This window comes from Mastomys coucha, unplaced genomic scaffold (assembly GCF_008632895.1).
Source record: "Mastomys coucha isolate ucsf_1 unplaced genomic scaffold, UCSF_Mcou_1 pScaffold23, whole genome shotgun sequence".
NCBI classification, from domain to species: Eukaryota; Metazoa; Chordata; class Mammalia; order Rodentia; family Muridae; genus Mastomys; species Mastomys coucha.
This window is the reverse complement of record NW_022196906.1, coordinates 101,837,714-101,862,307: the sequence shown is the minus strand read 5'-3', so window position 1 is coordinate 101,862,307 and position 24,594 is coordinate 101,837,714. Positions and strand designations below refer to the sequence as shown.

General features: G+C 49.3%; 1 protein-coding gene across 2 annotated transcripts in view; it reads left to right on the top strand.

Annotated features, from left to right (window-relative positions):
* Bsn (bassoon presynaptic cytomatrix protein) overlaps positions 1-24,594 on the top strand; it is a 93,178-nt gene that overhangs the window by 38,355 nt on the left and 30,229 nt on the right. For both annotated transcript variants that reach the window (XM_031343178.1, XM_031343179.1), the window contains exon 2: positions 13,916-14,324. In XM_031343178.1, the coding sequence (XP_031199038.1) occupies positions 13,916-14,324 (409 nt within the window). The remainder of the gene's footprint in view (positions 1-13,915; positions 14,325-24,594) is intronic.

Sequence of the window (24,594 nt, the reverse complement as noted above, 5' to 3'; positions counted from 1 at the left end):
ACCTCTGCTAGCATAGCTTTTGCCTAGCTTGCCTGAGGCTCTGGGTTCACTCTCCAGTTCCACATAAACCAGGCGTGCTGTACACATCTGTAGTCCCAGCACGTGGATAGTAGAGGCAAGAGGATCAGATGTTCAACGTCATCCTTGGCTACATAGAGAGGTTGAGGCCAACCTGACCACCTGAGACCCTGAAAAGCAACACAGCCCACAGAGGAAGGGCTGGCCCGATGGTTAAAAGCACTCACTGCTCTTGCAGAGCACCTGGGTTTGGTTCCCAGCACCCACTTGGAGCTGTAAAACCATCTGGAGCTCCAGTTCCAGGGGACCTGACACCTTCCTCTCACAGGGGACCTGACACCTTCCTCTCACCTCTGTTGGAAACAGGCATGCACATGGTGTACAGAAATATATACAGGAAAACCACTCATACACATAAAAATAAATACATTTCCTAGAACAAAATCACAGAGTTAAGACAGTACAGTTGGAAAAAACGGTAGATGAGTTACAGCCCATGTGCATTTTCTGCACGGAGGCTGACAGTGTGTGGAGCAACGGACATGGCGATGTCAAAGATGGAAGGAGGTGACTGTGCGCATGTCCCTGGTATTGTAGTGGCTATCAGTTACAAGAGGGGATGCTGTCTGGCTGCATCCCACCTCATGTACTGTCCTCGTTAGGGTGCAAGAATCACCATGATCAAAAGCAAGCTGGGACGGAAAGGGTTTGCTTGGCTTACTGAAACTGTCCCGCAGTTTCATGAACCGGGTTCTGCCTCGACCGAAGGGAGAAAGGAGACCTGAAACACAGAGTTCGAGAACAAAAGGACACGAAGCCAAGTTGAGGGTTTCCAATCAAGGCTCTCCTTTACTTGGGGGGTTCAGCAATTTATACAAGAGAGCAAACTGAATCTCTAGGTTACAACGACATTTGAATAACATAAGGAATTAGGGAGGAGTCAGGAAGAGTCTGAGCAAAGTCTAGGAGGATGTCAAAGGGAAACCGGCTGCAGGGCTAAAGGTGTAAACTCAGGGCATCCTGCAGGTCTCAGCTCCAGGGAATGGCTGGAGGCGCAGTCCACAGTGGGGGAGGGGGTCAACAACAGCTGTCCTCAGGCTGTATACGTGCCAGCCTGTAGGTGTAGCTTCCTCTGGAATCCTCAAAGGGGGAACTCATAGTAGTGAGTCTTTGGTTCAGGCACAGCAGGTGTGAGTTGAGTCTTCCGTGGCAGGCTCCGATATTTTGCAGCTGAGGGACCCCGACAGCTTACACTTCCACGTCATTGCCTTTTATTAAAGGAAGTCAGGGCAGGAGTTCAACCCAGGAGCTGATGGAGGCATGCTGCTTATTTGCTTATTTGCTTGCTCCCCATGGCTTGCTTGGCCTGCTTTCCTGTAGAACTGAGGACCACTAGCCCAGGGGTTGCACTACCCGCAACTGCCTGGGCCCTCCCCATCCATCACTAATTAAGAAAATGTCGGCCGGGCGGTGGTGGTGCATGCCTTTAATCCCAGCACTTGGGAGGCAGAGGCAGGTGGATTTCTGAGTTCAAGGCCAGCCTGGTCTACAGAGTGAGTTCCAGGACAGCCAGAGCTACACAGAGAAACCCTGTCTTGAAAAACCAAAAAAAGAAAAAGAAAAATGAAAATGTCCTACAGCCTGATCTTATGGAGACATTTTCTCAATTGAGGCTCCCTCCTCTCTGAGGATTCTAGCTTGTATCAAGTTGATGTAAAACTAACTAGCACATTTACCATTTTGAGATGGCATTAAAAAAATACATATTCAGGGCAGTGGTGGCATACACCTTTAATCCCAGCACTCTAGAGGCAGAGGCAGGCTGATCTCTGATTTCGAGGCCAGCCTGGTCTACAGTGAGTTCCAGACAGCCAGAAACAACCCTGTTTTGAAACACAAAACAAAACAATCCATGTGTGTGTGTGTGTGTGTGTGTGTGTGTATATATATATATATATATATATATATATATTCTTATTGTCTTGAGAGAATCGAATTGTACCCTGTAGTCAACAGTCTCTTAGGACCAGCTCTATGTGGGCATCTGGGCATGCAGGTGAGGTCAGAGAGGACGAAACACTCATGAAGATCCTTCCCTTGTGCTACTGGAGTCTACAAGAAGATACAGCAGATGTCAGGACAGGGGAAATCTGGCAAATGTCCCATAGGGCTTGATCTAGTATTTAAGGTGGTGTGTGTGTGTTTGTGTAAGTGTATACTTGTTGTGTGACCGTACATGTTTGTTCTCACTTGTGAGGAGGTCCAGTGTTTATGTAGGTGATGGAAGGTGCCTTTCCTGATTGCTCTTCACTTTACTTATTGAGCTCAGTCACTCATTAATCCTGGAGCTCACCATTTGTGGGTAGTCTCACTAGCCATCTTGCCCTGAGGGTCCCCCCCCAGTGCTGGGAGTACAAAGCTTTATGTGGCTTCTGGGGTGTCCACTGCAGCATTCACATTTGCACACCTGGTGCTTTGTCTGCAGAAAGAGAAGGGGGGGTGAGCTGGGGTAGGGCGGGGTCAGGTGTGGCATCAGGCATCCTTGCCTGCAGGCAGTGTGGGAAGAGGAAACTGCCTAGACTCGGGGTCCCACTGTTGTGTGCTTTGGGGGATTGGGGTGGTCATCCAGGAGGTGCTCCTGAAGTTGAAGTGACCGCTCAGCAGTGTGGCTCTTCCAGGCTTCCTCCACGCGTATGACTGATGGTGGTGGTTGCCACAGGAAGCCCAGGTCTTGTCAAGTAGACTTTCTGAGTAAGACTTCTCAGCAGATGCTGTCAGGATATCTGTCTCCAGCTTTAGCGTCCTTCCCCATTCCTGTCTGTCATTGGCCAGGGATGCTTGGTAGGCTGTAGGTATTACAGTAGGTCCTCTGTGTCCCGTGCCCAAAGTATTGCCCTTACCACAGAGAGCCTCTGGCTCCCCAGGATGAACAGCCTTACTCCGGCTGGGCCCTGCTGCAGGCTCTGAGGATGCTGCCTGTCTGTGGAAAACATTAGATCCCTCTCCCTCTCCTTCTCTCCCTCTCCCTCCCTCTCCCTCCCTCTCTTTCCCTCTCTCTCTCTCTCTCTCTCTCTCTCTCTCTCTCTCTCTCTCTCACACACACACACACACACACATACACACATATACACATTCTAGTTCCCATCATGGCATGTGTGAAAAGTGGAGTTTTGTGTGTAAAAATACTGGCTTTTTTTTTCATTCTTTTGAGTGTAGTAAGTTTGAGCATGTAAGACAAAGATTTTATTTCTTTTTGATACCTACTATCTCTTTAAACATATTATTATTGGGTATGTATATGATGGGGGTGGGTAGGCACATGCCACCGTACATGTGTGGAGGTCAGAGGGCAACTTCCACGTGTTGCCTTTCTCCTGCCATCCTGGGCTTTAGGGATGGAGCTCGGGTGTCAGGCCTCCCTGGTCAGTGCTTTGCTCACCCATTCCCTGCCCCCTACCTGCTGCTCTTGTGTGAACCTCCATCTTGCTGCAGACCAGTGTTGGAGGTGCTTTGTCAAGGTGGGGCTCTCCAGTCTCTGCAACAAGCCTGCTCAAGAGCAGCACAGCGTCCTGTGCTGCAGGGCCTTGTGACTGAAGTACAGCGCTCACAGGGGGACGTGTGAGTGCAAATGGGAAATTCTGACCCCTTCTGTAAGTTTTGTACATTTTGTACCTTTCTGTTTATTGTGGGGGTGGTGTGTATGTGGGGTGTGTGTGTGTGTGTGTGTGTGTGTGTGTGTGTGTGTGTGTATGCACGCATATGTGCATGTGAGCATGAGTACATGCCTGGCAGGGCATGTGAGTGGAGGGTTGGAGAACAACTTTTCTAGACTTGGCTTTTGCCTTCCATTGTGTGTGCCCCTGGGGTTGAGCTCAGGTCTTCATGCTTGGTGGCAGCAGCCTTTACCTACTGAGCTATTTCACAGTCTTCCCTTCTGTTTTCTTTCAGAACTAAAATTAAAAAGAACCAATAAATAAATAAATAAATAAATAAATAAATAAATAAATAAAGTCAATAGGCAATCCCCTGACTTTTTTTTCTTACCATTTTGAGGCACATATTTTTTTCTTATTCTTATATAGGAAAATAAAAAGAAACAGGAATATTGCTAGTAAGTTTTCTGTTTAATAATTAAAAAAAAATTAAAAAAAAAAACAAGGAGCCCTGATTTCTGGAGAAATCTCTTTTTTGCCTTTTATTAACTTAGCTATTATTATTGTTTTACTATAAAGTATAAAATAAGGGGTTTTATTATAACTTTAGTTTTCTCCTTTCTTTGTTTCTTTCTATCCTTCTTTCTAGGTAAGGTCTCCCTGGATGACTAGAAACTCACGGTGCAGCCAAGGCTCACACCACTACACAGGTGTGGGCTGCCTCGCCCAGCTCATGACGGTTCATAACTATATACCTCACTTTGCTCATATGTATGCCCCTCCCATTATGTATAAAGGACAACTTTTTAACATGGAGCAGGCAAAAGTTACTTCGATGTTTCTCTCCATGAAGGGGACAATGGATACAGTTTTTGAATTCTGTTGACTCCCGGGGGAGACCAAGTCAAGAGGTTTCAGGCCAGGCAGCTTTCCCTGGAAATCTCAAACAGCAGGCTTTGTAACATATTTTACACCAGGGCAGATCTGGGTCTAAGCTACCCAAGCATCACAGATGTTCAGCCTATTCAAGTATTAGTGATACAAACCCGGAGTTATCCACCAGCTGTGCCGTTGGCCATGTCTTCCCTCCTGTGTGCAAAGCAGGACCCCGGCCATCTCTGTGGGCTGAGGAGACATTCTGGAAGCCCTTGGAAGCAGGCTGACTACTGGGTCTCTCAGTACAGACTCTGAAGGTTAGGCAGAGTTTCTAGTTCATAGTCCTGGGTTTTTCATTTCCAGTGGGCTGGGGACTGGGGCTGGCTTTCTTCATAGTCACAAAGGCTTACAGCATTCCTGGGCTTATCTTGACTTCCCAGTTGCATCGGGATTTGGAAGAGACTCATTCACTGTCCCTTTGGTAAAAAGGGACGAGGTAGACTTTGCAGTAGCCAGGGCCTGGGAACAGCTGGCTCAGCTTTATGCGATGACTTATGACTCCTAATTGGCCTCCTAGCTTTAGGAGCCTTCCCCCTTCGGTTGGAAAACTAGGACAGCACACAGCTCAAAACTGCCTATGTGGAATCCCAACACAGATATGCAAAAGCTGGGTGAGGAGCAAGAGGCTCAGCAACCTGCTCACACTGGAAGCCATGGAGAAGTAGGTAGGGAAGGCCAAGGAGACATCTGGTGGGTCTCAACACACTCACAACAGAGTAGAAGGGCCAGGGGGTTTCTTAGGTCTCAAATGGAGTGTGTGCTACACCTCTGGGCACAGAGAAGCACTGTGACTGTGGTGTGTCCAGACAAAACCCAATAGGCCAGGTTCAGTATTTAACAAGTGCCAAAAAAAAAAGAGTTCCTAAAAACTTGGCTTTCCTTTCATCTGGTGGCCCAAACCAGGGTGATCCCAGGAGGTGATAGGGAGAACGCTTCAAGGAGCTCTTGGCCTGGGCCTCAGTTTTGGGTAGTGACTCTGGCCTGGATGCCTGCCTGTCCTCTCTCTTCCTTCTTTGGCTCTTTTGCCTCTCAGCAGGAATGCCCACCTACCCTGTCACCTGGGATGCAGTCACAGCTGATGAGCGCTGAGCAGGTATGCAGGAATGTAGGGGGAGTGGGGAGTCAGGGAAAGAGGCCACATGGGCATTTGCAAAGCTACAGCTAAAGACTCCAGCTCTTCGCTACATTGTTGTAAGTCCTATTCTTTGCCTCACCTCCTCTGGGAATTTAGGAGTAATTAACAGGTTGAACCAGAACTTTGTAATGGATGAATGGTATAAACACGTCTGTCTAATTCACCTAAAAGGAGCCCTAGCAGGGTCATTTCTACAAACCTTGCCTAATTACAGTTTTTTTTTTTTCACCAGTTAATTAAAACATGCTGTGAAGCTTGCTCCCTTTAGCTTGCACCTCAAAGGTTCAGGGAACCCGAGTCTTCTTGGGAGCTCTCATCTTGACCTGGACCACAGAGAGTAAGCCAATAGTGTCCTGTAGGGAGGCAACTCTGGGCACCTAACACTCATGGAAGGTGACCTTGGGAAGGTGACCTCAGGTTAACATGGCGCTGTGGGAATTTTTAGCTAGCCTTCTGGTGAACTCATGGACATAGCTTGGGTAGCACACCCAGTGTTCTGTGAGTTTCTGTGAGTTCCCAGGCTTCCCCCAGGGCTTACATGTCGATGGATGCCCGTGAATAGAGAGACACTAAGGGGGTAGCATGTGTCCATGGTTAGACCAGCATGGTTATCTCTCTGAGAGCTTCCGAAGATCTGAGAACTTCCTGAAATTTAAAAATAAATAAATAAAAAGGTTCCTGATTAACTCGTCTCTCCGCCTAAGGAAAATGTCTAACAAAGAGGTCTGGCTTTAGGAAACTCAGAACTTGTACAGACGGACTTCAAGAGAAAAATGACTTTGCTTTGGTTTGTTAAATGTATTCTGGTTAAACATACTAAGTAAAAACACCTCTTTTTTGCTTAGTTCCTTTACTGATCTAACCCAAAGCTTTAAGAAAAAAGAATGAAAACTCTGTCCTTCTGTCACCCATGGACTGAAACACAATGAACAGAGAATGCTTTCCAAGTACAGGAACATCCTGGGGAAGGAGGGTGCTAGGGAGGGAAGTGCACCTCTAGATGAGGACCAGGAGCTCTCTGGGTACCCCAGAGTCAGTAACTGTCATTGGCTGTTAGCTCTGTGAAGCCAGGCCATGTTAGAGAGGTGGCTGGCATTTACCAAAGGGATTGAGCAGGGTGTGGCAGGTGGCAGGAAACCACCAGTTGTCAGCAGCCAGGGACATGGAATGACAAAGGAAACTGAAAATAGATACAATTAGTGTCTGTGAAAAAGGAACAAAAACAATGTAATGTAGAAATATTCAAAGATACGATTAAAGAAAAATCCTGCCAGTGAACTCATTAAAAGCACGAGTGTGTGGGGTGTGCGTGCATGTGTGGCAGTGGTGGCACATACCTTTATTCCCTACACTATAAGGCAGAGAGGCAGGTGATTCTCTGTAAGTTCGAAGCCATTCTGGTCTACAGTAAGGTTCAGGAGCTACATAATGGGACTCTGCCTCAAAAACAACAATAACAATGGGGGGGGGGGCAGGCCCAACTTACGTCTTAGTCTGAAAGGACATATGCAGTTTCAGGAAATATTGGCATAGATTATGAATGACAAAGAAATAAAAAGGAAGGCCATGAGGGCTCCTAGGTGTGGTGGAGGGGAATGTTTATTGTAGATATGTGAGAGAGCAGAGCCAGAGGCGGACACGTCTGAGAGAGTCTGGAGTGAATGTGACCAGACTGACCTGGGTCGTGTGGGGAGAGGAGGGGCACAGAGGAGAGACATGCAGCAGCCAGGAGGCCAAGGTACCGGGCTGGAGAGTTCAGGGTACAGGCAGAGTATGTTACATATACTGTAACAGGGACTGGGAGATGCTTGGAGAACCTGGAGGCCAGGCCCACTTTGATCCATTAAATAGGCACCCCTGCCACGTCCCGGGTTCAATCCCCAAATATATCTTGGTGAAGTCACCAAACATTAAAGAGAAAGAGTTCTTGTTTATCTGGAACAGTGGTCCCCAACCTTCCTAAGCTGTGACCTCTCACAGTTCGTGCTGTGGTGACCCCAGCCAGGAAGTTATTTTCATTGCTAGGTCATATCTGTAATTTTGCTACTGCGAGGAATCATAACGCAAATATCTGATATGCAGGACAGGTTACTGACTCAGAGGGAGAACGCTAACATACAATAAAGGAAGCCAGTCAGGTTGAACCAGCATTCTTCTCCGCAGGAGCAGTCCATGATAGAAAACAGTGTCTGACCTGCCCGAGTCCTGGGAGGAAAGTGCGGACTCAGGATTCATGTCCTGCTAAACTGCTGTGCAAATTTAAGGAGCACAAAGATGAATCCAGACATTCAAGAACTCAGAAAATGTGATTCCTATGAATTCTTTTTGTACAAATGAATGAATACATGTTTCTAGAGGTATAAACTGTAGTCTGTAGACATCCGCGGTTAGCCTATGCACAGCAGTCCTGAGGCTGAGGTTGAGGCTGAGGCTGAGGCTGAGGCTGAGGCTGAAGGTGAGGCTGAGGCTGAGGCTGAGGCTGAGGCTGAAGGTGATGCTGAGGCTGAGGCTGAGGCTGAGGCTGAGGCTGAGGCTGAGGCTGAGGCTGAAGGTGATGCTGAGGCTGAGGCTGAGGCTGAGGTTGAGGCTGAAGGTTATGCTGAGGCTGAGGCTGAGGTGTCCGCCACTCACTAGTCTGCAGGACAGGTGTCCTTCACACACCTGTCACAGACGACACACCACGGAGCCTTCAAAGCTAGGGGGAGCTTGTGGCAGTTGGTGCTTTCTGTTTATCACATACAGATAGGGAAAGCTTCAAGAGGTGGGGGAATGGGACTGGGGGAAGGTCAAAGGTAAACGTATGCCTTCTGGTTTCTCTGTAGTAGGGAACGAATTTGGCCTGAGGTGTCTGAATGTGTCTCTAAAAGCTAGGTATCTTTGTAGACGTGTCTCGGGGTTTGGTAAGTCTACAACCTTTGTGCCTAATTAAAGGCAGCGGCCTTCCCCTCAGCTCGTTCCTTCCCCTAGTGTTCTATTGCTGTGAAGACACACGGTGACACGCTTCCTCCAAAAGGCCACGCCTCCTAATCCTTCTCTCAGAGCCACTCCCTGATGGCTAAACCCTTCAAATATATGAGCCCTTGGTGGGCATTATCCAAACCTCCACACTTCTGGCCTCTGAAAGCACTGCATTCAACACACACACACATACATACACACACGCACACACACACACACACACACACACCCCTACCTACCTAAAAATACAGTCTTAAAAAAGACTGGAGATCGGGCGTTTATGAATTCCCTCAGTGGTGGCATCTAAACTAGGGCACATGTTGGGTAGGAGGTAGAACAAAGCAGAAAATGTGAACACTATTTATGTCCACTCTTTTTCCAGCCCAGGCTAGCCTCAAGTCATCCATGTAGCCAGAGATGACCTTAACCTTCAGATCTTCCTGCCGGTACCCCCAGAGTACTGGGATGACAGCCACTGGCTGAGCTGCACCCCCAGACCTCTTACCTTTATTTTCTATCAGCCATCCTCTAAAGCCTTCCTATGGTATGGGGGGGAGAGTGGAACCCACTCCCGAGGGAGGAACAGCAGAATCCGGGAGCCGCACCCTGGTGCCCACCACCGCCAGCCCCTGCTTCTCTGCCGGCACGCCCAGAGAACACTTGGATGGCCCCAAAGGTGGGGGTCCAGCTCTAATTGCCCACTAATGAAAGGTCAGTCATGAATTTTTGAAAGCCTTATTTGAAGCTGTAGGGTTCTTCCAGCTGCTCTGACTTATAGAGAGTGTCCTTCAGGTGCCCCCCGCCCCGCGACAGACAGACGGCTTATTAATATGAGTCATTTCTCTTTCAAATGTTCACCTGGGGGAGGTAGGGGGCATGCTCTGGATGCTGCCATGTGGAGCCCACAACATGGTTTCCCTCTATCTCCACCCTGGCCCCCCTCCTACCTGCATTTCTTTCCTGTAGACTCCAGTGCTAGCAGGCTCTTGCTGAGTGCAATACCCAGAGCGGCTCCTCCTGGCTGCTTCCCATCATGGACCAGGCAGCCACCTCCGCCTCAGTTACCTGGTGTCTGTAGCATTTTTCAGCCATTCAAACAAATTAGTTATTTGCCCCTCTGGCCAATGCACTGTGGACTCTGTCTCCTGATGGTGCTGTGGATGGGACCCAAGGGCATACAGCTTCTTAGGTCTGGTGAGGGAAAGCCAGGCTGTTTGCCTTTGCAAGCTTCCTGAAAGGAGCCAAGGGTTCCCTCCTGCCTTGGCAGGCAGGGTTGGGCTACCATTCTTTGTGAGCACTTAATAGCCCTAAACGTTGGAAGGACGGAAAGCTGATAGAAACTGAGCGGTTTTCATATCCTTGGCCTTTCTTTGCCATCTTTAAAATGCTTGTATCTGTCGTAGCTGGAGGGATGGCTCAATGATTAAGAGTTCTTGCTACTCTTGCAGAAGACCCAGGTTTCGTTCCTAGTACCCACATGGTGGCTCACAACCATTCTTTACTACAGTTCCAGGGGTCTTACCTCCTCTGTCCTCAGGCTGTTCCTGCTGCCTGAGCTGTCTTGGGATCTGTGTCCAGAGAGTCATGAATCCTGAGCTCCATCATGAAGGGACCTTTGTTAAGCAGGAGGAAGAACTGTACTGGGTTTGGGGAGACCTTGGGCTTCCATGGTATGGTGTATGGGCTTCATAGGTGCAGCCATTTTCTGCTGTAACTCAGCCTCCGGTGAATAGACTCAGTTTGATTTGTTCCTGCCCTCCCCACATTTCACTGTTGGCTGCTCTCCAGTATGGGAGCCTTTCTTACCCTATGTGGTCATTTCCTCCCTTCTTCCCTCCCTCCGTCTTTCCCTCTCTCCCTCCCTCCTTCCCCCTCTTCCTTCCTCCCTTCCTTTTTCTGACATAAGGTCTCACTTTGTAGCCCTGGCTGTCCTAGAACTCTCTCTGTAGACCAGGCTGGCCTCAAATTTACAGTGATCCATCTGCCTCCAGAGTGCTGGGATTAGAGATGTGTGCCACTAAGTCTCTTCCGTCTTTTTTCTGGGCTTTCCTCTGAGCCCACAAGTGCTCTGCCCAGGAGGACCCTGCCTGCTTTCCTGGGCCGCTGCCCTCTGGGTGACCTCTGTTCCTGAGAATTGCCTGAACTCACTCTCTCACATAAAACTATCTAGACCTAGATTGTAAGATCCCCGCCCCCCTCCAGTCTCCAACACAACCAAATCCAAACTTTCCATTTTGCTTTTGCACTCCCCAGCCCTGACAGGCTTCCTGCTCTGTATTCCCCCCCAGGAGGGAAAAGCAGCCATGGGTTTTGTTGGATCTTTCCTCCCTCAAATTCTATAGATGGTCTCCTGGGCTGTTGCTTCCTCCCCACTGGATACCCTTCCTCCATCATCTTCTCTGTGGCACAGAGCCCAAATGCACCTGTTGGGAGACCTTAAGGGCCCTGTTGTCCCAGCCCTCCCCATGTTCCGTTTGAGCTTCCCAAATAATTCAAGTAATTCAGAAATGCTGTCAGGAGCGGTTCTAGGTGGTGGGAGTGATAATGGTTTGCACACGACACTTTTGTGCCCTCCTCCGCCCGTGCTGAGCATGCTCTGACAGCATCTCAGGCTTCCTGAAGCCTAGCTTGCTCTTCCGCCTCAGGGAGAGCAGCTTGTCCTTTAATGTAGCGATCTCGTCACCTTCCTTATGACCGTGGCAGTATGTCTGGCAGTGATTTGTTTGCACATCTGTCTCTAGTCTAGACTGATGATTGGATCCCTGTCTGATTTGCTTTTTGAAAAATTCATTTTAATTAAATATTGAGTAGGTATTCATAAAGAATATAAGAAGACTTATAAAATATGTATATGTGTAAAGAGTAACCGTGTGCGCACCTGGAGACTTTACCTGCCTTGTAGGAACTTAAGGGCCTCAGGTGCGTCCCACCCTTTAACATTGCCATATCATGTTGCCATCAAAAAAAGTTCAGTCAGGAACCAACCAGTCGAGTGCCCCCGCCCCCATGCACAAACGGGAATCTCATAATGTCTGAAATAAGCTTGTGCTTTTGTGTTGAGCCGAATTCATAACTCTCCCCAGCAGAATGCTATTGCATGCTGCCCATAGTCTGAAGGTTGGGCATGCCCACAAGATCAAAAACAGGCCAAAGGACGTAGAACAAAGGTCAGTGTGGACAACTAAGAGAGAGACAGACGGAAGGAAGGAAGCCTGTCTTTAGAGCCTATGTCTCTAATCTGTGAGTCTGTTGCTAAGCACACTCCTTATGAAGTGCTCCTAACTAGACGGCGTAACTGACTGATTGGGCTCTGCTTCCTGAATTCACCAAACTCTTCACACATCTTTCTGTTCATTGTTGTGTGCCCAGTGAATAGCCCCTGTGTGAAGCACAGTGCTGGGCCCTGCTGTGCAACAGGGAGCAAACCAGCCACAGGCCTTTTCCTAGGTTTGTGCCAGTTTGTGCCAGGCCTGCAGTATGCACAACATTCCTAAGGAACCCCTAACTTGTGATACAACATTGAGTCCAGAGTCACTTTGAGCTGGTCACAGGTTCTGTAGTTCACACCTATTATCATCGTGGGAGGAAAAGCCATGAATCTGAGGCCAACGTGGGCTACAGAAGTGAAACTTTTCCTGTGTCTCTGCAAACCTGGTCTGTCCAGTGGCTGTCAGCAGCCACCCAAGGAACACAGGAACACAGGCCAAAGCCCATCTAGTATGTTCTGGAAAGCAACAGGAAACTTGGTCTTTGGCTTTTTGCATCCACCCTCTTTCACACTGGAAAAGACAAATTAGCAGAAACAAATTTAAGTTAGTCCAAATTTAGTCCTCAGGGAATTGGATTTTAGGTTCAATGTTTCTTTTTGTTTGTTTGTTTGTTTTGAGACAGGGTTTCTCTGTGTAGCCCTGGCTGTCATAGAACTCACTCTGTAGACTAAGCTGGCCTCGAACTCAGAAATCCACCTGCCTCTGCCTCCAAGTGCTGGGATTAAAGGCTGGGCTCCCTAGAGGCGGGGCTGGAGATGTCTGGCCTGTCTCAGTCACTTCATTTTGCATGAAAGGACATCATGACCATGAGAACTATTATAAGAGAAAGCATTTAATTGGGGCTGGCTTACAGTTCCAGAGGATTAGTCCATTATCATGACTGGGCACATGGCAGTGTGGAGGTAGGTGCTGGAGAAGGAGCTAAGAACAACATTCTGATCTGCAGGTCTGGGCTTGGCATGGGCTTTTGAAACCTCAAAGCCCACCCTCAGTGACACACTTCCTCCAACAAGGCCACACCTCCTAATCCTTCTAATCCTTTCAAATAGTGCTACTCCCTGGTGACTAGGTATTTAAATATGTGAGCTTGTGTGGCCATTCTTTTTTGTTGCTGTTTTTTGTTTTTGTTTTGAGACAGGGCTATGTAGCCCTGGCTGTCCTAGAACTCACTCTGTAGACCAGGCTGGCCTCGAATTCAGAAATCTGCCTGCCTCTGCCTCCCAAGTGCTGGGATTATAGGCGTGCGCCACCACTGCCCGGCAACCACCACATTGGTTAAGAACACTGGCTGCTTTTCCAGAGCAAATCCAAAAAACTGGATTTGATTCCTGATACCCACATGGCTGCTTACCATCAGGAGATCCAGTGCCCTCTTCTGGCCTCTGTGTGCACTCCCTACAAGTAGTGCACAGACATACACATACAAGCAAGACACCAATATGCAGAAATAAAAACAAAGCTCAAAAATGTAGCCCTAAGGCTAGGAGTGTGGCTCAGTTGGTAGAGTACTTACCTAACATGCACAGAGCCCTGGCATTTATAAATTGGGTATAGTGGTGCCTACCTGTAATCCTGGTTCTTTAGAAGTAGAGAGAGGAAATCAGAAATTTGGGGTCATTTCTAGCTACAGAGTGAGTTCAAGGCAAGCCTGGGCTACATGAGACCCTCTGTCAAACAAAGAAGTCCATGCACATTAGATGCACTGCTAGATCACTGACTCGAATCTGCTCTTTCTCGGAGTGTGAAAGAGGGGCAGTCATGTCCATCTGCCATGTGGCCCAATGCCAAGAAGCTCCTCAGGGCCTGAGCACAGGGTACAGCAAATGGCGACTGTGACGATGTCACTGTGCAAGAGAAGTCACTGGGGTCACTGCAGGTTGGAAGGGACCTATGTAAGCTACTTCTATATGATGTGTCTCTAACAACCGTTTTAAATGTCATTTCAGTGTTCCCCGGAGACTGGACCCCAAGGAGCCCCTGGGTAGCCAGAGAGCAACTTCTCCAACCCCAAAGCAAGCATCTGCTACTGCTCCTGGCCGAGAGAGCCCCCGAGAGACAAGGGCCCAAGGCCCATCAGGCCAGGAGGCCGAAGGTCCCCGCAGGACACTGCAGGTAGACAGCAGGACACAGAGATCAGGACGGTCCCCCTCGGTGTCACCGGACAGAGGCAGCACTCCCACGTCACCCTACTCCGTCCCCCAGATTGCCCCCCTTCCCAGCAGCACCCTGTGTCCAATATGCAAGACCTCGGACCTCACATCAACCCCCAGCCAGCCAAATTTCAACACCTGCACCCAGTGTCACAACAAGGTCTGCAACCAGTGTGGGTTCAACCCCAACCCTCACCTCACCCAGGTAAGGACCTCGGTGCCACCTGCGTCTGACCGCTCTCTCAGCATCTCTCCCCGGCTTCCTTCCCTTCCTTCTACCGACCTCGTCATGGTGGCTATCTCCCTTACCCACCAGTGCCCGTGAATCCGGGTGGGGGTGGGGGAGGGGTATTGGCGGTGGTTCTGGGATGTGGAATCAGGGGACGTGTTCTGGCGCCAGGTCTCCTGAGAGATCCCTGTACCCTAAAAACTTAGAAGGGACTAGGTCAATGGCTCAGCAGTTAAGAATACCACCGGTTCTTCCAGAGAACTGGAGTCCAGTTGCTAAGACCAACAATGTGGCTCACAATCACCTGTAACTCCAGTCCCAGGGACTCCAATGCCCTCTCCACATGTGCCCAGAGACATCCATGCAGGGAAACACCCATACTTATAAAAATAAAATAAATACTTTGAAACTGGTTTAATTACACTCTGGAGAGGGCAAAAGAAAAGGATGTCTTCCAGTGGTTCCTCCATTAGAGATGACCATGCATGCCTCAGGGCGTCGGGCGAAGGGAGAGAGGGGGGAGGCAAGCTTCCGTAGCTCTGAGCCTGCCTCTCTCCTTGACAGTCCTGCAGAGGGATGCGCATAAGAGGACCAGATTTCTAGGAGCACCTGGGAACTGCTTTCCAGAAGGGGTCTGGACAGCTCCTCTCCGGTTCAGTTCATTATCTGGGGGGCTAAGGTGGTGGGCTCGACTGTCCTCCCCAGTTCTGTGGTAGAGACCAGGTATTCACAAGGCACCCACATCCTATTATCACAGAGGGCTATGCTACAGGGCTATATTCATGAATTTAGCCTTTTTTTGCCCCGAAGAACTGTGGATCCACATCTTTTTAAAAATATTTATTTTATGTAACAGTACACTGTTACTCTCTTTGGACACACCAGAAGAGAGCATCAGATCGTCAGATCCCATTACAGATGGTTGAGACCCAACCATGTGGTTGCTGGGAATTGAACTCAGGACCTCTGGAAAAGCAGTCACTGCTCTTAACCACTGAGCCATCTCTCCAGCCCTGGATCCACATCTTAATCATGGCTTTGTTCAGGATGTTCTGTGTTGGAGGGATTGCCTAAAAGAGCTTTTTGGGGGCTCCCTTTGGTGACCCAGAGGCTGGGTGCTTCCATGTCTTAACTAAGGCAGAGCCATACTTATGAGTAGGTTTTCTGGCGCCCTTGCATCCCTAGCGGGTGACCCACAGAAGTCTCAGCTGCTCCCCACAGAGACTCTGCCTTGGACAGGACGCAGAGTAGCCGTTGCAGGCAGCCACTGCTGCAGGCAGCCACTGGGATCCTCGGCAGCTGGAGTTGTTTGGACCACGTGGGAGGGTAGAAGTGAGAATAACTGTTAACAGGTCAGGGTCTATATATGCCAGCGTGAGGTGCTGTGGGTGTGGGACGTGTGGTTTGCGAGAGGTACGTGTGAGATGCCGAGGAAGGAGCTGTTGGTGTGGGGCGATGACTCAGAGCCTTTGGAGCTGCTCCTGGAATGTGGAGGCTTTCTGAGGAGGCGTGCACGCTCGTGATTACTGCATCTGTGATTAGAAACAGACCCAGCCCCATGCCGATCAGTTAAGTAAGTGTTATCTGTTCCATATTGGGAACAGTGTGATCAAAAGAGGGGAAGCTCACCTGTTTGATCCGACCAACTGAGAAGCCACAAGCCCCTGGCCTCCCGGGAGCAGGAAGACTTGGTGGATGGCCCACGTTTCTGTGGGATGGCCCCTCATCGTGAACCTTCATCATGGATCTCTGACTCCATGAGATGCTCACTTGTATTGCAGCCATAGGTAGGGTGGGGGAGAAGAAAGAACCACAGGTGGTGGGTATCCCAGCACCCCGATGCCACAGCCTTAGCCTCCTGTTTCCTTCAAGCCCAGAACCTTTAGAGAGATGGGAAGGGAGCCAGCCTTTGACTGTGCCTAGAAAAACAGCAGAGTGGGAGGACCTGGAGACATTCAGTCCATCTGCCTTGTTGTGCTGGGCGGAAGCTGGGGCTCAGGGCCAGGAGGAAAGAGGGCCTCAAACTTATTGCAAATTGACAGTATTTGGTGGAGAGCAAACCTCTTGGCCAAATACTTCAAACCAATGCTGGGTTGGACGAATCAAGTGTTCCTTTAGCATTAGCTTTTGGCATCCTTGGGGCATCCAGAGCTTTAAGACATCAATGAAAGTTGGCAGCCTTCCCCAGGCTTGCTTCTACAGAGCATGGGTGGAGCTGCCGTTCCGCAGCTCCCCATTGGAAAAATGCCGTCTTAGTCTGTTCAACAGGCCCATGCCCAGAGACGGTGTATTCTGCTGGGGCCTCCAGATGGAATCTCTGCTTTCCTGGAGCTGGCTTTCAGGGGTATCCCTGTCAAGGAAAGCTAAACCTTGGCACATTTTCCCGAGGAGTGGCAAAGCATAATGGTCACATTGGTGCCATTGCCCTTTGTCACATGCTGAAAGCAGAGCCATCTCCCTGGTTATACCTTAATATGAAGAGGAAATGACTCTACACGTTTTGCTTACCCATCTGTTTAATCTGTCCTGGGAAACCCTTTCTATTCTAGACGCCTCTAACTCAGTCCGGGCTAGTCATTCCTCTGGAAGAAGGTCATGTCTTCCTGGAATTTCTTTCTTTCTTTTTTTTTTTTTTTTGAGTTCAGGGAAGGTAAAGAATTTCACCTGAAGGCCGTAGAGATGGCTTAACAGTTAAAAGCACTTTCTACTAGACACAAGAGCAGAAGACCTGAGTTTAGTTCCCAAGTACCACAAGGCAGCTCACAACCATCAGGTAATCTGATGCCCTCTTCTGGCCGTCATGGGTATTGCACACACATGGTACACTTCTGTACATACCAAAAAAAAAAAAGGTGAAATAAAAATAAATCTTTTTTAAAATTACAAAGATTTTACCTGTTAAGAACTGTGCCCAAAGACAGTGTAGAGGGCTTCATTTTGGCATCAGTTCTGTTTTTACTACACACAAGAGTCCCTTGCTCTGACATCACATTGGCAGCCAGAGGCCAGAGATGCTAACATTTAGTGCTGGGGATGGGAAACAGGGAAGTGCTTCTCCTTGCCTCTCCCTCGGAGCCTCTCTGTGGCTTTGCCATTGCTGCAGGTCCAGTCAGGCCGGTTAGCAACCTTTCCAACCATCTGCAATAGGAAGAGGGCTGCATTGCCTTGGTCTGTTCTGAAGTCTGAGGGAGAAGTCAAGGCGCGGCCAGGTAGATGCCATAAAAGAGAGGTGGGGGAGCCAGTGGCCTAGAGGAGAGCTGCAGGGGAACATTTATGCCTAAGAGCCTCTAGGCTCACAGAGAGCAGCTCCTGCAGCACATCGCAGCCCAGGCCTCCTGGAGATGAGTGTGTCCCTGATCTGCGAGCAGTATCCCAGGAGTGAGTGCAGTGTAAGGTAGAACACGTGAAGGCCCAGGCTTCAGGCAGGCCAGGTTTTGGAACACTTCCCCCAGGCGGGGCACAGTCTGGGCCTGCCACGCCCTTCTCTTACCAGGGGTGTGAGGGCTGCTAGCTCCACCCAGACAGTGATTCTCTGGTTTGCCCTGGCTGGCCCAGAGATAGATTCACTTCAAAGCTCCACTTGAGAAAATTACCAGGCTGATGAGATAGATGGCTCAGCAGGTAAAGCCACTTGATGACAAGCCTGACAACCTGAGTTCAACCCCCAGGGTCTGCATGGTGGAAGGACAGAAGTTGTTCTTTGATCTCCAAACACATGACAAGACAAGACACACACACACAAACACACACAGAGACAGACACACATATACACACATAGACAGTCACACACAGACACACACACAGACAGACACACCCAGACACACATATACATACAGACACACACAGAGACAGACACACACATACACAGACACAGACACAGATAGACACAGACACACACACATGTACACACTACGCACACACATACACATACACACAGACACACACCCAGACAGACACACACATACACATATACACATATACACAGACACATGCATATACACACATTTACACACAGATACACACACATACACATACACACACAGAGAGGCAGACAGACACACACACACAATAAAGAAAATTGTTTGAAATTTTAAATAAAATACCAAAGAAGGAGGTCCTGTGCCAGGACCGTCTCTATTCCAGGTTTAGTCGCCGCTGAGGCCAAGGCAGGTTTAACTTGCTGCCCCCCTGCTCTTACCCTCATGGCAAGCCTTGACCTTAGAACCTTACCCAAGGTGGGGTGTGCAAAGAAGGAATGGAGCCAAGGTAATGGTCTAAGCTTCTCCCTCTAATGCCTGCATCCCACTCCTTTCCGGCAAGGGCCAGGGCGCCAGATGGCTCGGGGGTGGTGCTGTGAGCAGCACAGAACCCTCAGTCCTAGCCAGCAGCCTGTCCCCTTTCCTCTGCCCCTTCCTGGCCACACTGCTGCTTGGGCCAGATTCAAATGAGGCGCAGGTGTCATAAGGGCATGGGATGAGTCCTCCTCTAGGAGGAGACAGCTACATCACTTCCCTCTAACCCTAAATAAAGTGAAAGTGGACCTCCAGGCAGGCTGGGGTAGGAAAGGGATCTTATCCACCATGTGCCTAGTCCTCAGGCAGTTTGCCTTGTAGTAGGCCCCTTGATTAAAAAAAAATAACAATGACAACAAAACCTTTCAGTCAATAGGGGAAGGGCCTCAAAGCTTCCACAAGCTCTTAGGCAGCCAGCCCTGTTGCTAGAACATGGCCCCAGGCTGCCTGTTTTCAGGAGACAGACAGGACCTTAATTGGATCTGTAGGATGGAGAGCAGAGAGGAATGCTGTAGCAAGGGCTGTTTCTTGGCCGAAGCCATCAGGCATGGATGCTGGCCTTAGGCACACAAGAGGGCTAGGTATCAACCGAACACGAATGGGAAAGGAACACGGAGCAAAAAATGCAGTTTATCCCTAAAACTTTTATTTTTATATGTAAAGTCAAAGGAAACAGGCTGAAGACAGTTGAGTAAAGATGGCCAAGAAAAGGGGTGATGAGATGGCTCAGTGGGAAAAGGTGCTTGCCACCAAACCTGATGAACTGAGTTCAACTCCCAGGACCTACATGGTAGAAGAAAATTGGTTCTTGCAAGTTGTACTTTGACCCACACACAAAAGCTGTGATGCATGCCCACACATGCACACACCAGCCCTTAAGTAGTCAAAACAACCTTGCCCAAAAAACCCAAGTTGGAGGGGACTAGAGAGATGGCTTTGTGGTTAAAGGCACTTGCTGCTCTTCTAGAGGACCAGAGTTCAGTTCCCAGTCTTCGTATCAGGTGGCATAACTGCCTGTAACTCCAGCTCCTGGAGATTCGATGCCCTCTTCTGGCCTCCACAGGTACTGTGTGTGTACACACACATAAGAGTAAAATAAAAAAATTTTTAAACAAGAAAATGTGAGACCCTGTCTCAAAAAGTAAATAAATACACAAAATCAAGCTAGGCTCAAGGATGCATATCTTTAGTTCCACCATTCTCCAGGCAGAGGCAAGTGGATTTCCCAGTTCAAGGCCAGCCTGGTGTACAAGGACAAGCAGGTCTATTGCACAGAGAAACCCTGTGTCCAAAAAGGAAAGAAAAGAAAAGAAAAGAAAAGAAAAGAAAAGAAAAGAAAAAAGAAAGGAAAGGAAAAAACAAAATCAGAGCAACAACAACAAAACAACCCCCAAATCTCCCAAATTTCACATATACATTTACATGATTCTGTCTATCTGTCTGTCTGTCTGTCTGTCTGTCTGTCTGTCTGTCTGTCTGTGTGTTTCTGGGATTCAGCCCAGGGCCTAGGTTACTAGGTACTAAGTATTCTGCTATCAAGTTACACTCCCAGCTCAAGGTAAAATGATCTTTGTCAAGAAGTACAAGAACTTTGAATGGAGAAAGCCAAATGATGCTGGGTAGGCTGGGTTTCCATAAGCAAAAGAATAAAACTTACAACAGCCATACATAGTCCTTAACCCAAAGTGAGCGAGACACGCATACAAGGTGACGCTTAAAGCTCTTGTGAGGAAATATAAGACAAGCCCTTCCAACTTTGCCTATAGTTTCTTATCTAAGACACCAAAGACACAGTTGACAGAGAGAAAAACAGATCAGACTGGATGAAAATTTAAGATATTTGAGAGAAAATATTCACCAAACATATAGCTAATAAGGAGTAGATATATTCAGAATATACAAGCAAACCCTACAATCCAGGAGAGCATCGGAGGAGCTCAGCTCTGTGACAGTAGAGTGTCTTCCTCAAGACTGTATCATGGGAAATTTTAAACCCACAGGAGAAAGGAAAACTCCCAGATCCGTTACCTGAATGTTTAATTAGCTGTGACTCTCTTGGGTTTTTGTTTTGGGGGGTTGTTTTTGTGTTTTGTTTTGTTGGTTTGGTTTGGTTTGATTTGGTTTGATTTGGTTTGGTTTGGTTTGGTTTGGTTTAGCTTGGTTTTTTGGCTATTTGAGTCAGAATCTACTATGTAGTCCTGACTCTCTTGGAACCACTCTGTAGACCAGACTGGGATCTGCCTGCCTCAGCCTCCCAAGTGCTGGGATTAAAGACATGCACCACCATGTCTGGATTTCTCCTAACTTTATCATATCTAGTAGAAGAATTAGCCCCGTCTCTGTCCTTCTGTCTGCCTGTCCATCCCTCTGTCTGGTCGTCTGTCCACTCAACTAATTTCTTTGTTGATTTTCAAAGCGTGTTGCAGATACAGTGTACTTCACACCAACCACTTCAGTAGGCATTCAGTATTTAAGTAGGATTCAGTATTTACTGTAGGTTATTTTAGGTAAAATATACATATAATGACATTTACAGAGTTTAAGTGTACCGCTCAGTGAGCTTTGGAGAGCTTGGCCAGGCCCTTGGGGACTGCGGATTATTTGCAGTAACGGTGAAAGTCAGGTGTCTGGGGGGGCAAGACTTTTGATAAGAAATAGCCAAGATGGCAACACCTAGAAACCAACAAAATTCAAGAGGGAGTCGTGAAGCCAGGGGATGATCTCCAATGGTCCTGAGGATTAAAAAGGAGAGGCTATGGCAAACTCAAGGAGGCAGCCTCTCTGGGACTGAGTGGAGAGGTGACCTAAGATCAGCTTGGGAGGGAAGGGAGACTTTCAGAGCTTTCTCGGAGTTCCAGGCCAGGGAGGCCTTCTAGCCTCAGGAAATGACTCCATTTGCCGCCATCACAGACCCTACCCTTAGATTTGGGGCACACTCCCAGGGCCCTCCTCAGGTCTCTAGGTTGGCACAGGCCTCTTCTGCAGGTCACGTCTGACTGGGCCATGTGTTCTTCCCCATTGTGCCCTGAGGTGGCCCTCTGTATAGGCTGAGATCACAGCAGACAGGCAAAGCACAGTGTTGATGGATGGGCCGCAGAAGGTAGATCAGGCAGGTGGTCACAATTGCCATATGAATGTCTAGGCCAGCCCAGACACTGGCCTCTCCTTGATGTCTAGGGAATCACAGGGGTTATGGGAGTACTGTCCCTCCTAATGAGACCTGACCAATGACTCACTGCCCAGAAAGGCCTGGAGTCATACTGGCATGGGGTCATCCCAGGGACCTCTGCCTTTGGTAGCAGCAGGGGAGTCTCATTTGTAAGCCACCTCTGTGATGTTTAAAATGGAATTCAGTACCAGGGATGATGTCAGTGCCGAGTGATCCAGCACTGAGTGCTACTCTCCAGTAAGGGCTTGGAGGCAGGCGGCTCTCCACAGGAAGGTGAGCTAAGTGATGGAGATCTGAAGCCCTGTTCTCTGCCTCAGTGGAGGGAAGTGGCTAGAGAACCTGCTTCTGGGGCCCTCAGAGCTTTCTGGCAGCCATCTTCCCTGGGACATCCTGTGAGGCCAGGTGTGTCAAATACGCCTGGACCCTACCTGAGACTTGATAGACACTGGTAGGTCTCAGGTCACTGAGGTCCTTTTCAAGAGGGACTGTGTTAAAGCTCTTCTCAGGGAATATGACTCTACTACCCTTGCTGCCCCAGAAACCAGTAAAGGAACGGGCGGGAGTGGCTGTTGCAGACAGATCACTCAGATCCTTCTTACTCAACCCAGGGTCCACAGAACCGGCTGCCTGGCTTCCTGGTCTTGGGGGCGGGGGGGGGAGGCTGCTTAGTTACTCTGCACACTGAACCGTTTGAGTAAAGGAGCAGATGGGAGACTCTTCTTCCAGATGAAGCCCTCTCGGAGCCAGGGAGCACAGAGAGCCACACCTCTGCAGATCCCAGCACGCTCCTGGTGGAGATGGCAAGCTGTGGAAAGTCACATGCCTGCAGCCTCTGCTTCCCCTCTCCCAAACTACCCTGAGCCTGCGTACCCCTGGGAGCCTTCACCTCTCTACCATCTTCAGGCACTCACTGGGCTCCGGGTTGGGGAGTGCGTGGGAGGTCCTGCCAACCTTCTGAGAGGATGGGGCCCGGCTTCCCTGCTGGAAGGAAGTGTCAGACTGATGAAAGTTAGTGTCATCCACCTTAGGGCAGCCCAGGAGGCACCTCCTGCTCTGCCTTTGGCTCTGGGAACATGAGGCATGCGACGTGCACATCTCCTGGGGCAAGTGCCCTGTCAGGACAGCAGGATCCTAAGGGGTTTCCTGTCATACTAGTAGAAGAATTAGCCCCTCTAATTCTGGTGGACGGCTTAGAGGGTGCCTTAGAGTCACAGGCATCTCCCGGCCCAGCCTCCTGATGAGGAATCACTATATGCAGCTAAGGAAGGCTGGCGTTGGCACTGGTCTTGAGGCCAGAGTGTCTCCCACAGAGTACCCTGGTGGGCAAGTGGGTGAGGCGCACAGCTGTCTTCTCTGTCATGGTAGGGATCTTGGAGAAGGGAGAAGAGGCTAGGGCAGGCCTTTCCCAGCAAACCCCTGAGACCTTTCAAGAGGCAGAAAAGTCTTAGCAAGTTACAGAGAACCCCATCTGCCAGGGTCCTCCTTGGGAGGCCTCATGAACAAGGTCTTACCTCCCTAAGCCTGAGCCCAGGAGAGACTGGGGGAGGACACGGTCAAGGCTCCTCGCCACCGCCGTCTGCTGTAAAAGGCTGGATAGAAATAGCTGCACCCATCTGCTAGATGAGTCACTGAGGGGGGTTTCAGCCGTTTCTTGAGGAGGTTCTATTTTAGGTGAGATGCCAGTGGCACAGCCTTGGCGAGAGGGAGAGGAAGGTGCTGGTACAGGTTTGGGGTTTTGTTTTGTTTTGTTTTGTTTTAACAATTTCCTCTGTTTAGCTCTGTCTAGACCCCAGGAGGGGTCACCTTGAAGTCCCAAATCAGGGAACTTACCTCCTAGATCCCAGGAAGTCTTACCATAGGCTCACAACAGTACTGGAACATTGGGTGTGGCCTAGGCCTGGTGGCTACCACCCCAGGCCAGAGAACACGCCCTGGTTAGAACATAAATCACCCCCGTAGAGTCTCTCATCAGAGGAGCAGAAGCAGCCTGTCCCTAGAACCTCACTTTGACAAGCCCCTCCCCACCTGAAATGAGCTTTCTAGGAGTGTACTGGGGACTGAAAGTTTTTCCTATGGCTTTCTCTGTCCAGTGTGAACAAAGCTCCACCGGGTTTTCAAAAGCACAGGGTGGGTTAACAGTTCTCAGCTAGGCTATGCTGCCCTGCCTCAGCCTCACTTTTCTTAGAGTCTAGAGCTGGGTTTGGTCTTCTGGGGAGACAGATATCCTAGTGTCTGCAGGGATGGATTCTAGACTCTGAACTTAGCCTATAGAGTGTTGAGTGGCCATCAGAGAGGTGAGACTAGCAGGCACTGGGCTCCAGGCTGCCCAGCCCGGGAATCAGGAGTTAAATGGGGCTGCCAGGGTGGCTCTTGTCAGTAGCTATAGTTTCTGCCCTAGTGACCACAGGAGCACACTGCTAACTCATTTCAGATTTTGCTTCGTCTGCTGTGAGGACAAATGCCTCTGAACACACCCTCCGGGGTGCTTGGCACAGGGGGTGTTCGCCACAATATGATGGTTTCTCCATCTTTGGGTGCTGCTCTTGGGCTGCAAGGATAGGATGCCTGAGCTCAGGGTTCTCACCTGACAAGCCAGCCCACAATAGCAGAGACCCATTGCAGCCTTGGGGACCTCATGAGCTTTGAGGGTCGATCACTCAGCGTAGCAAGAGATGCAGTGTGTCAGGGGTGAGACAAGCAAAGGAAGATGACAGAGAAAGAAGCCAGGTAGAAAGCAAGGGTGGCTAGGGTGGCTGGTGAGGGCATGAGGAAGGGCTTCCTTAGT